The sequence below is a fragment of the Dryobates pubescens genome, chromosome 8, assembly GCF_014839835.1.
Source record: "Dryobates pubescens isolate bDryPub1 chromosome 8, bDryPub1.pri, whole genome shotgun sequence".
Lineage (NCBI taxonomy): Eukaryota > Metazoa > Chordata > Aves > Piciformes > Picidae > Dryobates > Dryobates pubescens.
In genome coordinates, this window is record NC_071619.1 from 23795151 (window position 1) to 23810670 (window position 15520).

At 39.9% G+C, this 15520-nt stretch overlaps 1 protein-coding gene across 3 annotated transcripts in view; it reads left to right on the forward strand.

The window, feature by feature from the left end:
- The first annotated feature begins 649 nt into the window (after positions 1-649).
- The window catches only part of LOC104298839 (L-threonine ammonia-lyase), a 29542-nt gene continuing 14671 nt past the window's right edge, over positions 650-15520 (forward strand). Inside the window, exons 1-5 of one of the 3 annotated variants that reach the window (XM_054163858.1) lie at positions 923-1108; positions 5437-5463; positions 8616-8958; positions 12869-12985; positions 13775-14016. In XM_054163858.1, coding sequence (XP_054019833.1) covers positions 975-1108; positions 5437-5463; positions 8616-8958; positions 12869-12985; positions 13775-14016 — 863 coding nt within the window. In that variant the 5' untranslated portion in view covers positions 923-974. The other 2 variants (XM_009898943.2, XM_054163860.1) reach the window with 2 other exon arrangements.

Here is a 15520-nt window from a genome sequence, read left to right on the forward strand (position 1 = left end):
CCTCTGTATTAGTGGTTAAGATTTTGTATGCTGGCAGCAGAAACTAAAGGGTACTAAGGGACCACAGATACCTGGAAAGGGATGCCCTGAGCAACCTGGAGCCTGCATTCCATCAGGGCTGTATTCCAGAGGGGGACTGCAGAAAGACCTCCTGCTCCTATCCCCACTGCACAGTCATTCTGCACCTTGGAAATGTGGCCTTTGCTAGTGTGCTCTCAGGACAATGAGCAACAGATTCAGATGTTCAGGGTTTTTAGTATCTATGGCTTCCTGTTCCCTAGATGATCTTTTCTGTCTGTATGATCTGGATATCTTTGGTTTTCTGCTACAAGGACTTGTGCCAAGAGAAGGTCCAAACAATGTAATCAGTCACAAAGATCTATGTCCCCAGGTGGTGCCTGAAAGGATCATTGCAGCTGACTCAACCTCCACTTAATGGGCATCTCTTTCTTGCTGACTGTCTACCTAAGTTCATGCCATTACACTGCAGGCCCTATAGCAGGCTCAGATCGTGAACCATAGCTAAGCAGTATGTAACTAAAGCTTCGAGTGTCCAGCTAACAGAGTGTCACCCAAGCATAATCCAGGCCTTGACTCAAATTGACAAGGACAGGTTGGCCTCTGAAATAATCTCTTTAAATAGCAGCAGACATCTCTCTGAAAGGCACTTCCCTCCCCCAGCCAGCTCTGGAGAGCTGCGTACAGCACATCACCCACTATTTCCCATCCAGGCATTGCAGGGCTGGCATTTTTCACAGGCAAGTGGGTGTCCTGCCTGCAGTCTTCCAGCTTTACTTTACCCCAGGAATTACAATGAATTTTGCAGCACAGTTTCTCTACTCCAGGGTGTTAAAAAACAGAAGTCCCAGGGACCGCTCCAGGGAAGATGAAGACTACGATCCTTTCTGGCAAAGGTTGGAGCATATTGCTGTCTGACTTAGAGCTATAGCTCTCCTTTCTCCCCCTCAGAGGTCATGGTCAGCCTTTGGGGTCCACCCAAGGCCAGGCCTATGGACATGACAACCCCTGGACCCTTCCTGCCTCCTTACGGTGTCGTAGTTGGAGTTTTGCTTCACCTCGTTGTTTATTTAGTCGCTGTGCTGTATAGGTAATGCTTTCTTCTTCCTTTCCTTACTTTCTTCAAATAAAAGAGGAATGTTGTTTGTAATTCTCCAATATCTCCTAGAGTTCTGTGAGTATGAGTTACTCTAGAAGCAGTGGAGATCTGAATACTTTAAGCCTGTGGAGTTCAGCTTTTTTATTTCTTCATGAGTATGGTATTAGAAATAGCCCTAGACAGGCTGAAGTACTGCTGAAAATTTATCTTGGAACAGCCTGGATCAGATCTTGTTATTACAAGTGCTCTGTGGTTGTCTTTGTTATGGTGCTTATGGTCTTCTTGAATTCCTGAATTCAGACTTGAATGGTGCAGATGGAATTTAGGATATGTCTAGTGCCCTTGTCTAGCACCAGCTGCAGGGGGTTGCACCCATATGGCATGATTGTGTTTTCATAGCTTCACATTTAACCTTTTCCATAGTTACTTTCTTCCCCATATTTATTATCTGGACACTGCTAGCAAGATCACAGCTTGGTGTTACCAAATGTTGTGTAATCAAGGGACAGTTCTCATTGTTCTACCATGCCAATAGCCACAGATGATGGTAATATTTAAAACATGAATTGTTTCAGTGAACTTAATGCTCTTAATAAAATTCCATGAAACACCAAAGAGGAAGACAAGGTTTCACTTCTAAATGGAAAAAATGGCTTGCCCAAAGTCACTCACATGATGTGATGTGTTCTGCAGTGAGCTGAGAACCTTAACACAATCCTTTCATTGCAGAACCACTCTTCTTGTTTGGGTCATGCTATTCATTCTGTTTCAGGTCAAATATGGAGATTCATTAATCACCAGAGACCACCTCAACTCACAATACATTTAACTTAATGAGGAAAAAAGTTTAATTACTTGGAGAGTTTTATATGTCTGTTAGTGATAATTTGACATTCACAGTTGTGAACGTCCTGTAAGAACTGTTTTGAGGAATGCGTCTGAAGGGCACTTGGAAGGTGTTGAAGCAGAGGTAACCAAGAAGGATCACCTTCTGAGTTCTTGCTTCCAGATTACTTTTTGTCATGTTATCTGTTTAGCATCTGACACTCAGCTGTCATTGCCAGCAGTAAGTGGTGACATTTCTGTCATGTGTACAAAAGACTGGCAACAGATTATGACCACAGATGAAGGCAGATATAGCACTAGGCTCAAGCTCTGGTAAATCTGACTTACTGAAAGTAAGGAGATATTTTATCAGAAGTGATAAAGCAGCTTGGTTGTTCCCTGCATGAGCCTGAGCTTTCTTTGGATTTGTGGTTGGCATATCATCACATGGTTTTGTCAGACCTCTATATGGTCAACAGAGTTATAAATGCCTGCTCAATCTCATGGCTTGGTTATTATGCACCTATGTATGCTTACAGTGCATACATACCCTAACATCTGTCATGCAGGTTAGTAACTAAGCCCTGATCTCTTTGCCTTTAAGACACTTTGATAAGTAGCCCTGCTATGAACTTCCTGTGGGAGTCTTAGGCAAGTCACTCGATCTGTCTGTGCCCCAGTTTCTATCAATAAAGTTGAGCTAATATTTACTGAATTTCTGTTTAGGGGAAGATGCATTGTCAAAGAGAGATCTGTCATACTCCTTTCCCGTGCCTGGGGGAGTTTACTTGTCACCCTGTAGTCCTGCAAAGGATACTTGGACACTATTCAGTGTAGTAACCTAGAATTACTAGCAGTGAAGATAACATCTATTATGATGCTTCCTTGTATTTCACTAACTCTGCATTTTTCTGTCATTTCTCCTTCATAAAGACACACTTAAGCTGCTGAGATGCTTGTAGGAATTTCTGTGTGTTTGTGGAGAGGAAAATAGAGATGAGGATTGGATGGGGTCAGTAGAGTTTTTGCAAAAGTTGATGAGCTCACAGGGATTTACACTGCAAAAAGGAGTTGGGAGAGAACAGCATTATTTAGGGCGTTTTGGGGAAGGGGAATGGAACAAAGAGGGAAGGTGTCAGAAGGGTGGGGGAGGCTCAGGTATTCAGAGGGGTCAGGGGAAATGAGGCTGGGGACATGAAATAAGAAGGATTAATGGAACTGGGAAGATTCTGGATAAAAGAGGGATTTGGATGAGGGAAAGGGCCCTCTCTGTCATATCCTGGGATTACCTCTTTCTCACTCCTTTGAGAGGAGATCCCAGCCCTAGTCACATCTCAGTCATAAGCTGAACAGACCTACAGCAGGCCTCTTTCCTCCACCTCATGTCTGCAGTACATGATCCATCTCTGCCTAGGACTCTGAGAAAATAAGTGATGTGACTTTAAAGGGATCACCTTTTGCTGTAATAAGAAGCATCAACTTGTAGGCATAAGATCTGAGCCCATTTATCTAGAAAGCAGATGGCTGGTATGTCTAAAACTTTACCAGTGTCTGCTACCTGGTGTGCTCCAGGAAGGTGTTTAGGAAGCCTGAAGAAGATGGCAGCATATAGACACAAGCTTAAGAAACCCCCACCCCCAAAACATTGTTCTGGCTTTGCTAGGACAGAATCCTAGGCCAGTCACAGCCTGTAGGCCATGAGCAGTTCCAAGTCAGCCAGGGCATTTGACCTGAGTTGGCTCACAGGTGTATCCCAGACCCTAAATGTCATGTTCAGTACAAAGGAGGAAGTTTGCTAAGGATGAGGCCTCTTCCTGCTCCTCCTCTTCTGTCTTCTCCCTGTTCCTGGAGGAGCTCACTTCTGTACTTTCATGGGGCTGAGTATAACTTTGTACACTTTAGATTGCATTTTCCCCCATTCCCCTTCCTGGCTGGGGAGGGGTCATTGGGTTGTAGTGTAATGGCTGTAGTTTGGTCCCAGGATGGGCTAAAAGGGTGAGACATTAAAAAGGAACGAAATAACATCCATATACACACGTGTGTTGCTGAGTTAATGAGGGGCTAGCCCTGATTCACTGAGGTGGCTTCAAGTAGTATTCTAGCTCTATCCAGTTTGCATTGTACCACTGATCAGCCCAAGTTAGGCATTGGAGTTTGAAATTCTTGTCATGGCATAAATCTTTAAGGATTCTAAAACACTATATGGAACTTACACTAAAGTGTTGGTCCTTCTTCCTTATGAGTGTGCATCACTATAAATACAGTGACAAAAACCTGCTGTGGAAATGAAAAAGAAATCCTGATCTTTCACTCTTACACCAAAAAGGTCTTTGTTTCCTTTTGTGTCACTTGAATTTCTATTTATGAAAGAGCACAGTATTTTTGGAAGGTATGTCCATAATTCCAGCTTCATTCCTGCCTCAAAATGCATTGTTGTGACTCATTTTTTAAGAGGTGTAAAAGCCACCAAATGGACCAAAATCTGACACTGGATATGTCTGCAAATCAAAATGGCAACACTGGGAAAGAACAAAGCACTGTCTACTTCTGTGTCTTGTCAGTAGTGGTGCCCAGTAACAGGAATTTGGAGAAAAACAAAAACCATGTAAGATGCAGTCTCTCATATGCTTTAATGGAGTCTGACACCTAAGTGCTTAGGAGCTTCCTGAATCACAGATTGCTTCTTGAACAATGTGTTTATCAGGCTCTATTAGACCCTATATTCATACATTCGCACAAATTTTTAGGAACCCAATTACACTATTGCCTTTCATATTATCCTTTGGCAATGAGTTCTTCAAGTTAATTGTTTTTGTAAGAAAAATCTTCCCATTTTTTACCTGAATTTTCTACTCATTGTTAGTCCCCTGTGAGGACCAGTGACTAATTCTTCCCAGTTGACTCTGTCCTGGATATCCATGACTTTGTAGACTTTTTTGCTCCTTCAGTTTTAGAAGCTGAAGAGAATTTAGTATATCAGTTTAATCTTTATTCTGTTGCCACATGGATCCTGAGGAATCCAATCAGCACATGCTTCATCTGATGGAGACACGTAATTGTCCCATGATTGCAAGAACACTGCACGGGCATTTCTTTCTCCCTGTCACAAAGGTAACCGTAGTAGTCTTCAGGTGTTGTATGTGCTACTACTGTATTTTATCTTCCCCAAATTATTTTTATTTGTTTTATTCATTACTTGGTTTATTATTAGTGTGTTTTTAAACTTGTTTTCCCCAGTGCTGCTTATTTGATGAAATTTATCAATATATTTAAAATATAAACCAAACTGGAAACAGAAATTACTTTTCATTCTGTGCTGTTGTTTTGTATCATTCTAAGGGTACATTCCAGCACACAATCTCTTTGCACTGGCTTTAAGACTTCAAACTATGTACAGATATCTGCTTAAACAAAAGATATTTTTTTCCAGATCCTTAATTATTCATAAAATGTCTGCATATGGATCTTTTATTTTCCTTTTTTTTTTTTTTCAGTTATGCTGAGCAGCTGCTCTTGAAAAAGTAGGTTTATAAACTGTGTTTCCATGTTTGCTGTTACTAATCACTTTAAAGGTAAAATGTGGTCATTTATAACTACGTAACAAAGCTTGCCAGCTGGATATTTGTGTTAAGGATGGAAATAAACAGACATTTTCTTAAAACTTTCTGAAACAAACTCCAAAAATGGAAGAGTGATGCGTTTGAAGGGAGCAGTGTTTTATAATGCTGGGGTTTGTATTTATATTGGCTCAGATTTTCATCTGGTCTTCATGATTGCTACAACAGAGGCCATGCTTTGTTACTGTGCATGGGAAGTAACATGCTGTCTTTCTGTGAGCACTTGCATGCTTGGCTGCCTGCTTTGACTGTTCCTGCAAAAGGAATTCCCAACAGACAATAATCCAATAGGGTTATTAGTTGCCTGTTTGTGATGGATTATCAAACCTCAACCTACTGTTTACCTTGGAAGTTTGAAAGCTCTCAGGTTTAATAGGGGGAAATGTCATTTGCTAATGTAAATGAAAAGTATGTACAAAGAAGGAGACTAAAAATTCATCTGAAATAACTATATAGAATACATACATATACAATAGCACCATGATATTCCTTTGATAACAAAGCTGATGACCTTTCAGAAGCAAACAGATGATAGCTTCCACATTAAATGTTGAGATTATGATGTTTTGGGTGTACTTGAAAACTATCTCAAGCTTGAAAAGCCTGCACATATTCTATAGCTATTTGACTTTCAGGTTTTGTTTTGTTTTGTTTTGTTTTGTTTTGTTTTCCCCAGTGATCATTTTCCAATGACCTTAGTCTTGTCTCCATGATGGTGCTGAGAAGATATTCACTGTTCATTAAAGCATTGCTGCAGATCAAGAACTAAGAAAATTATTTACTTCCATCCTTTGTTCTGCTGAAAAAAGAAAATCCAAGACTGAAGCTAAAAATTTTGGCCTTTCTATTTGCAGATAAAAATATCTGATGGCAGTTGTATAGTGAAGCATTGCCCCCTAGCAGAATCCAGATTCATTAATGGAGCTTTTGTGGTCATCTTTGGCTGTGATTTTTTTTTAATGGACTTTTTGTAGTTGACTGACACAGATGCAAGGAAAAAGTGTGACTTTATTTTCTATCTCAAATGTCAGCCAGTTAAAAACAAACAAGCAACAACAACAACAACAACAAAAACTAGAAAAATCAAATGTATCTACCTATATGTATTTCACTCTGCATATATCTTTTTAACCCATTGCCAGTGTAAGAAATATCATTCATTGCTAATGCTTGCTAAACATTTTTGATAATATATTCAGAGATAAGATGTACATGTTCTCTGTTCGGTGTGGTTATGGCCTATGGTCATTTGGAAAATGTTCTTTTGGAGCAGGCAGCCCCCTGTGCAGTAAGAAGTTCTTGGGAAGACAGTGTGCATGCAGTTAACTAATATGCATGAAAACTAACAGTGGGAGTTTAACATCTTTTATGATGCATTCCAATTTTCTAACCCCAAAGGAGAATGGAGAAATTATGGAATAGAGTTATTTGATAAGCTAATTGTTTCAAAGGCAGCATGTCAGCTGTTTGGGTGTATCAGGTTTGTGGTACAGTATCAGGAAAAGATTTTAAATCAAAAGTTTCACTTTAAAAAAGTTATGAATGTTCAAATTATTTATTTATCTTAAAAAAAAGGTCTTGATCTCATTAATTTTGTAAAGAGAAGACTTTGCTACAAAAATTGTCCTTCTTTTGCCTCCTATGTGAGGATGTACAGAAAGATTGATACTACTGATATTTGACTTGATTCAACAAACAAAACCTTTTATGTTGTCCATATTGTTATGTGAAATTCTCTGTTGGAAGTGTAATAGGAAGCAGAGCTGCTGGCACATATTATTGGGCCCACAGAGAAAATGGATGATGATGATACTGCTGAAAGCAGGGCAATTGCTCAAAAAGCAGCTGTTTCTAAATATTTTTAAATTCTTTTTGGAAGTCATTGCAATGCATAATACAGTGCTGATCACTGCTGTAAAACTAGGGCAACATTTGCTCTAGCCAGCCCTGATGATGAATGACTGCATAACTTAAACTGAAGTTATTTTGTGAAAGTGTTAAAAGTTTGGAGATGATGCAGGAATCTCTGACATAATTTAACACATACCTTTTTGAGAAAACCCTTTCTTCCAAGCAGTAAATATTGAGTCCTTCATGTTCAGAGGCTTATGCTCTCTGTGTAATCACAGCCGTAGACCAGGGGTGGTTTCAGTTCTTTTCAAAGTCACTTGTCTGCTTAATGCTCCTTTTCCCCACATTGGTTTCCAAATTCCAAGAATTTCTAGAAGTTTTGCATTTATTTGTTACCAGGACTGCAAAATCCTACACTACAGTATATTTTTCCTTGTGAACTCGTAAAACACTGTGGACCATAGGGTAAGGCAGCTGAAGGTAGGAAAACTCACAAATTTGTAGGAGTATTGTCTTTCTGAAGTTTATTGGGGAAGGTTTTGTGTGGCATCACAGTGTTGTCCTATTTACAGATGTTTTTATCTATGCAGTGCTAACTGACAGATCAGGAGACCTAGTTCTTTAGCTCTGAAGTAAGATATAATTGTTATCCCTTATCAAAGTAATTTCTTTCCCGTCACAAGGCAGTAACGGCTGTCAAGAGTATGCTCTACGAGTATGCTCTGCAAGTACGCAAGAGAAGAGAAACTGACCTCTTGTGTATGATGTAATGACATTTGTTACTGTTATTAATAGCATCAGGGAATGCTCTGCAGCAGCTATTTGCCTTTTTATGAAATCAGGGAGTTGTATACAGCAAATACAATTCCAGTTATTTCAAAATCTCTGGAAGCACTGAACAGGCATCACTGCTGATTGAGACTGAGTACTGAGAAAGGTCTGGCTGCCCAGACAGCACCAATTTTATGTCTATCTTATTTTCTTGGGTAAGACATTTTTCCAGTTTGTCTGCATGCCAGGTTATCTGAGACTTTTCTAAAGGCTGGCTAGTTATAGTAGCTTTCAACCCACCTACAAGATAAGCAATTTAACAGTAATTATTCAGTCTGCCTGCCTGAGGCTTGCAAAGAGCAACTGAGACGTGCATGCTTCTTAAATGTTAAATGTCAAGTCTTTCCTAACAAGTTTCTTTTATTTGTTTTTAGGGATGAAAGTAAAATAAAGAAACAAGATACCCCAGCACTTTGTGATCTTCACTGCTGTAAAGATGGGCTGATGAGAAATGGCCTTATTGGGCAGAAGCAACCCTCTATCAACCCTGAGAGGCTGAAAGATTTTGGTGAGGAGGATTACCTGAATGGAGATGTGAAGACCTGGGAAATGAAGATAGTGAGCCGTAATGAGGAGTTACTTAGGGATGCCCTTTCCCGCATCCCCCAGTCAAGCAGTAGGACCAGCCTGTCAAGCTGTAACAAGCTGATTCGCTTTGAAGATATTAGTGCAGCAGCTTTCAAAATCCAGTGTGGTGTTCAGAAAACCCCATGCATGGTAGGGAGTCTTCATGGCTTTTCATTGTCTTAATGTTTATTTCCTTTATGAAAAGTATGTGTGAGTTGCAGCAGACAGATCTGTGGGAGAAGACTCATGTTTATACTGGTTGTTGTTAACTGTCAATAATAATTTTCTTCTTATCTGTTTACACTAACCTAAATCCTCAAAGATTGCAGTGACCTGTAAACAAAGGATAAACCACATTAGGCATAGACTTAATGCACTATGGTATTATGCTCCTAGTGGAAAAGTCTTGCTACCAGAAACACGAGTTGGTGACGGTGGACTATCAGTGTTTTGGTAAGCAGCCTTGTGGCAGGGGCTGGTTTGGAATTAGCCCTCATATCTGAAGATTTGGAAGGTACAGATTTTCCTCACTATCCTGGCCAGCCTGGCAAGGCTGGATATGTTCTGTAACTAGGTGGTTCTGTCACATGCATCTTCAAAAAACCAAGGACACTAAGATACCCATACACAAACATATGCACCTATCATTCAGCTTGAGTATGCAAATGATTGAGACACTCCCATAAAGGTACAAACTTTTGCTGAAGCACAAGAGAAGTACAGTAACAAGCTATTTAAGCTGTAGTGTATTTCTACTGTTGGGGGCTATTCATGATGGCTATTTATCAAACATACAGAGTATGTAAGGGTGGCCAGTCTACCCATTTGTCATAGCTGTTGATGTTTGTTGTAATGATGATTAGACAGTAGTCATTAGCACGAGATGTGTCATGGTATTGTAATTGTTATGAGTTCCCACTGAAGGCCAGAGGTTACTAGTAGGGGAAAAGAACATCTTAGCCCCAAATCACTCCCTGTTGCTGACCCAGGATACATTGCTAGCCTAACTGACTGTGGATTTTCTTTCTGGCCTGCTCAAGGAAAGGGGACTTTGGATGTCTGAGCCACTGCTTGAGGTTGACAGTCCCTGTAGCAAAGTGATTTGGTCTGCAAGGCACAGCATTTTTCCTGATTCCCAAATAATGGTTGCTGATACAGAAACATCATAATCATTTGTTGATTTTAATTTTTTTTTTTAACTTAGAATTCCCAAAATTAGGACAGCTGTGTTTTTGTAGCATGCTACTGAAGAAGAGTGCTTCATGAGAAAGGGCATGACACAAGACCATTTGGGGCTGCAAGGTAGCACAGAAAATTTGCGGAGTAGTGCTGGCCACAGTGCAGCAAGGTGTACTGGATGCCTGTTCTGAGTGACTTGGGAGTAAACCATCCTGCCAGCTGTACTTGGATGTCCTCCCAGAGTGGAAAAGTTTCCTGGCCTAGGAAGGTGGTGGGGGAGTGAGCAAACACATGTGCAGCGCAGGTGGTCGATGTGTCAGGGCCTGGGTGAACAGAGGAAGTGCACCAAACTTTGCACATGACATTGTTTGTCACCAAAATTCCCAGACTGTCATGCTTGAGAAGACAGGCAGTGTGCTAGACAGAATAGTCAGTCTTCTGCTTTTCTGGAGAGCCTGTTCCAGGAAAAGAAGATCTGCATTATATTGCAGGTAGTGAGCACTGCACTCATCTGTGTTTGGCAACTCTGGTCATATATATTAGGGGGGTTTAATCTTGATGTACAAAGCTAGCTCTACAGGCAGAGAGAATGAGGATTTCATGGCTTAATTTGGAAAGCAGAACTGGCCGTCTCTGCACCCTTTGATAGCCTGGGTCATGCCTTCATGTACCTCTGCCCAACAGTTTTAAGATGCTATCTGTATGTCTGCCAGTATGAGACTGTGGGAGCCTTGTCTGTGTGGGTCATTGAGGGACTTCATTAATATTTAGCTCAAATAGGTCTGACCAACAGTGCAAAACTAGTAAAAGTCTACCTTGGCCCTGTCCCCTGAGCCATTTACTTGCTCCCAAGGCATGGCTGTCAGTTTGAAAATTAGCCAGCCAACACATCCCAATGCAGGAAAAGGCACTACTGTGCTACCAAGTCCACCTTTTGCTCCTGCAGGCATCTGTGTAATATGAAGCTTTAAGGAACGTTAGATGTTGTTTTGTGTTAGCTTTGTGGATGCGAAATGGAGGCTTGTGCTGTGTCTCTTACATTAGGCACAGTATCTGTAGTCCTTAGATAAGATTAGAGTGACAAAAGGGAAGGCTTACAGGCTGGTTCAATGCTTCTTACAAGGTCGTGCATCTGGTCAGTACAGCTGAAAATAGCCTTGATGTTTCCTTTATTAGAAGTAATTGCTATATTTAGGCTGTGGGGGAAAAAAACCTCAGTTAAAGGAAACAAATGGATAACCCAAAGACTTAAAATATTGAGTATCAGAATTAATAATGATCTGAACTATACCACTGCTGTGGGAAAGAGTGACTTAATGACACATATTTCTAAATATATGAGACTTAGCAACTTTATAAAGTCACAGGACTGATCTCCTTATACCCTTTTTCTCATTGCTCACTTTAGAATCCATGTCTCTACAAAAACAAAAATGCTAAAACTAGTACTGCATGTGAAGAACGAGTAAAGGAGTGTTTCTTGTCTAGTGTCCTTATTCTGTTTTACATAGGCATTCTCCATAGATTAGGCTGTTTAGGATAGAAACCATTATCCTATTAGTTTACTAAGCACTTTCCATTCTCTCAGTTCTGCAGCCAGATTTGCAAAGGAGCAGCAAGTGCTAGATCCTATTGCAGGCTTTTCAAAAGCGAAACACAGAATCTGATTTTATCTACGGGTGAAAAACTTAATATGTACTTGTAAAAAGCCTTGAAACATTAATTTGAGATATCTAGTTTTATTTTATACCTTAAAGCAAGTATCTGTTTCAGTTATATTTAGGTTTTATAAATTCAATTTAAAAGTCCCACAGCCTGAAAAATGTCAGTACGTATGGCTATGTGCTCTACACACCACATGCATGACTCTACCAGAGACTTTTTGACATAAATATTTAAAATATATTGTCAGGCTGTCTTTTATCTCTCTTTGTGACTTGTGATAAATGAAGGCTTGATCCTCTAAATCCCCAGGACCTCATTTGCTTTGGCAGCCAGTGGAGCAAATAGAGCCAATTACGAAATAGAGACACCTAGAGTAAGCCTAGGGAACTGGAGCCTACAGGCTTACAGAGGCTCTGTTTCAGAAGCTATCTTGTTTAAAACTCTTGATTTAGACAGCATGGTAACAGCAAATTAATGTGCCAGTGCATGCCGTGAGTGTAGTATTATAAAAACTGATAAAGGTTTGACATTAAAAAAATCCGTTTAAAAAAAGATATAAAAACCCACTTGGACACTGTATCACTGCATGTACTATGCTTGCTGATTCCTCTCAGCTCAGAGACCTTTCTGCTCCAGACGCTAAGCATTTTCAAACAGCTGCTGCTTACACTTCCAGTCCTGGGAAACTCTTTCTAGATTTCCATTGTTCTTCAAATAAATAAATGTCTTTACTAAGGTCATATTTGTGAAAATATGACCTTCAATAGTGAATCAGTGGCAGAAACCATGGCAGACTCAAGGAGGAATTTTCTAACTGCTTTTGTATCTGTTAGGAGCCAACCTTATTTTTGGGGTATTCTTAGTTCTGGCAAGTGCTAGAATATCAGACTGTATGGTGAGTTTTGAAATAATTGACAATACTTATTTTAACATCTGTATTTGAACAGAAAGACCAAAACCAGTGTTATTTTCAGAATTTGTTATGACTTACTTACTTCACTAATGTGAGTTTGAAAATTACTTCCATGAACCAGAAGAATCTGGGAGGCAACTATACACTGTCATGTATTTCTAAAGAAATAGATTATGAAATGTAGTTTTTAGAGCTCATATATAGCTGTTGAATGCATGATTCACCAGGGAGCTCATATGGGGTGTAGAAGATTTTTAAAATTTATTTTATAAACATCTCTATAATAAAATCTCTATGCCCCAGTATTCTAGGCTATCCAAGCAGTATGGAATGGACATCTACCTAAAGAAAGAGTTCCTCCAGTACACAGGATCTGTAAAGGAACGAGGGGTACTTTACCTTCTGACATCACTGCCACAGGTATAACAAGACGACAATGTTTAAGTTCTGCTTCACAAAAAAAAGAGTAGAAGTAAATGCAGCTTTACCTGTAATGTCCATGGAATCACAGCATTTCTTAGCTTTTGAACCATTGTGCTGAACAGCATAGACATGGTGAAATGCTTAAAATATTCAAAAGAAAAGACTGCAACATGGAAATGTGAGCATTTTTCTGTGGCAAGCACTTGATGGTGTGTATGAGTACTGTCGTTCTGACACATCCAAATCATCAAACTTGAAGTGATGATGAAATTAAGTTGCAATGACTGATGAGAAGCATCTAGATCATCAATTGATTTTGTAATTAATTTCAGCATTGTTACATGAGTAGCTTGTTTATAATTTGTTTTAGGAGGTTATTGAGTCACTGCAGCAATAATAATTCCAACTGGCATGACACAGAAGGCCAGAAACAGCAGTTATTTCTCTACTTTTGTAATAATATGAATAAATTCTATTAAAGGGAAACATGAATGGAATAAAGCAGGGAAAGAGGATCCGGGTGTCAGCTCTGAGGGGCAAGATATCATCTCTTCTCAGATGAGCTGGAATTTTACATCTAATTTTAATGGAACAAGAATGGAACTCATAGGAGTGCAGGAACAAGGACTGATTTCTTGCTGTCTTAGCTGTGTGTAAGTCCTGAGATCACATCAGACATGCATGTAGTAGAGGAAAGGAAGAAAATCAGACCATTAGAATGATCCAGGATCATATAGGACAACTTTGTGATGCTGTATGATGTGCAATTATCAACCTGTGTTTTAGGATCAGCAAAGAAAGGGGGTGATCGTGGCTTCGGACAGTAACTTTTCCATGGCTGTTGCTTACCATGCTGCGGAGCTCCGCATTCCGGTGTTTGTCATCATGTCAACCAGCACACCCCCTGCCAGAGTGAAAATGTGCCGTGAGTATGGTGCCATGGTTATATCCTATGGCACCACAGCTAAGGATTCCCAGACCCATGCAAGAAGGTTGGCACAGGAGAATGGTTACCTCTACCTCGAAGAGTAAGTGGAAAGTCAGGCTGATTAGAAAGATTATATTAGATACTTGCACAGTTCTGAAAAAAAAAAAAAATCTTCAAACAATTTTGTTTCATTAAAATTTGAAACAATTTAGTTTCATTAAAACTTGATCACAGATCATCAAAATATCCCCAATACCCGGATTACGAACAGTTGTGTATTGCCAGGCACAAATCATGAATCTAACTCTAACAGTTGGGTCTGGAAACCAAAATGATACACACTTTTTCATCAAATTAGAAATTATATGGGCTAGCATGAAGATGGTTATATGTTAAGTCTTTATGAACCCTGCCAGAAAGCATTAAGACTAGCATTTGGTTTTGGTCTCTCTAAGTGTGCAAAACCTAATCTGTAATGCAAAGGATTCAGATGCATGGTGTAGAGCAAAAGAAGGTTAATGCTGCACAATTTTTGTTTATCTGGTGGAAGTGAGAAAACTGAGACTCTGGCTTGAAAAAAGTATTATTAAGAGGCTACTTCACATGTATGTTTAAAGTAGTTAAGGATGACTATAAAACTGTTTGAGGTCATCAAACAAGCCACAATTAAAATAAGGCAGGCAAAAACATTCAGAACTGATCCATTTTTCCTTTCCTTTTCTTTCTTTTTTTTTTTTTTCTCCTTCTACAATCTCTTCTACATTCCTCCCCCTCCCCACCCCCTTCTCTCACCTTTTTTCAAGTAAGATTTCCCAAAGCATGGAGGGGTGAATCATTAGCCTGAGATAGCCTGTGATCTCTCTGGTGCATTGACCTGGAATGTTCTGTCTCCCTATTGCCCACTCTGCAGGCTTTATGCAGCACTTCATATTTGTATGGCACCTACTGCAGCAAGTGCCTGTTCCCCCTTGGGCTCCTAGAAACCACTTCATTAAACATACCAATAATGAATAATCTTGCTTGGAAAAAGGATCCCAGAATGAGCAGATGGAGAAAGTTCTCACTTCTTTCACAGCTAATTTATTGGGAAGGTGATATTAAAAAATATACTCTTCAACTGCACTGTTTGCGGGTCAAACACTTTACACATATCCAGGTAGATGACATCAGTTGTACTTCCCTTGTCCACCAGTGCTGTTACCCCATCATAGAAGGCCACCAAGATTGTCAGGCATGATTTACTCTTGGTGAAGCTGTGTTGGCTGCCACCAATCACCTCCTAATTTTTCATGTGCCTTAGCATAGTTTCCAGGAGGAGCTGCTCCATGATCTGGCCAGGCGCAGAGGCCTCTCAGAAGGAAGTCACCTACTACTATTATCCACTGCTTTTTCTTAGTAGCACTGGTTGCTAGACAGGGAGCAGACTGAGCTGCCTTACCCATAATATAGTAATATATATTATATCTCATAATAGAATAATTATTTATGTTACATGAGGTAGATATTCCCCAGGTCCATGAAGCTCCAGGGACAGCGCATGTGAAAGACTTCAGCATCTAATACGGATGAACTCTAAATGTACATGTTACCACTAATAGTATCAG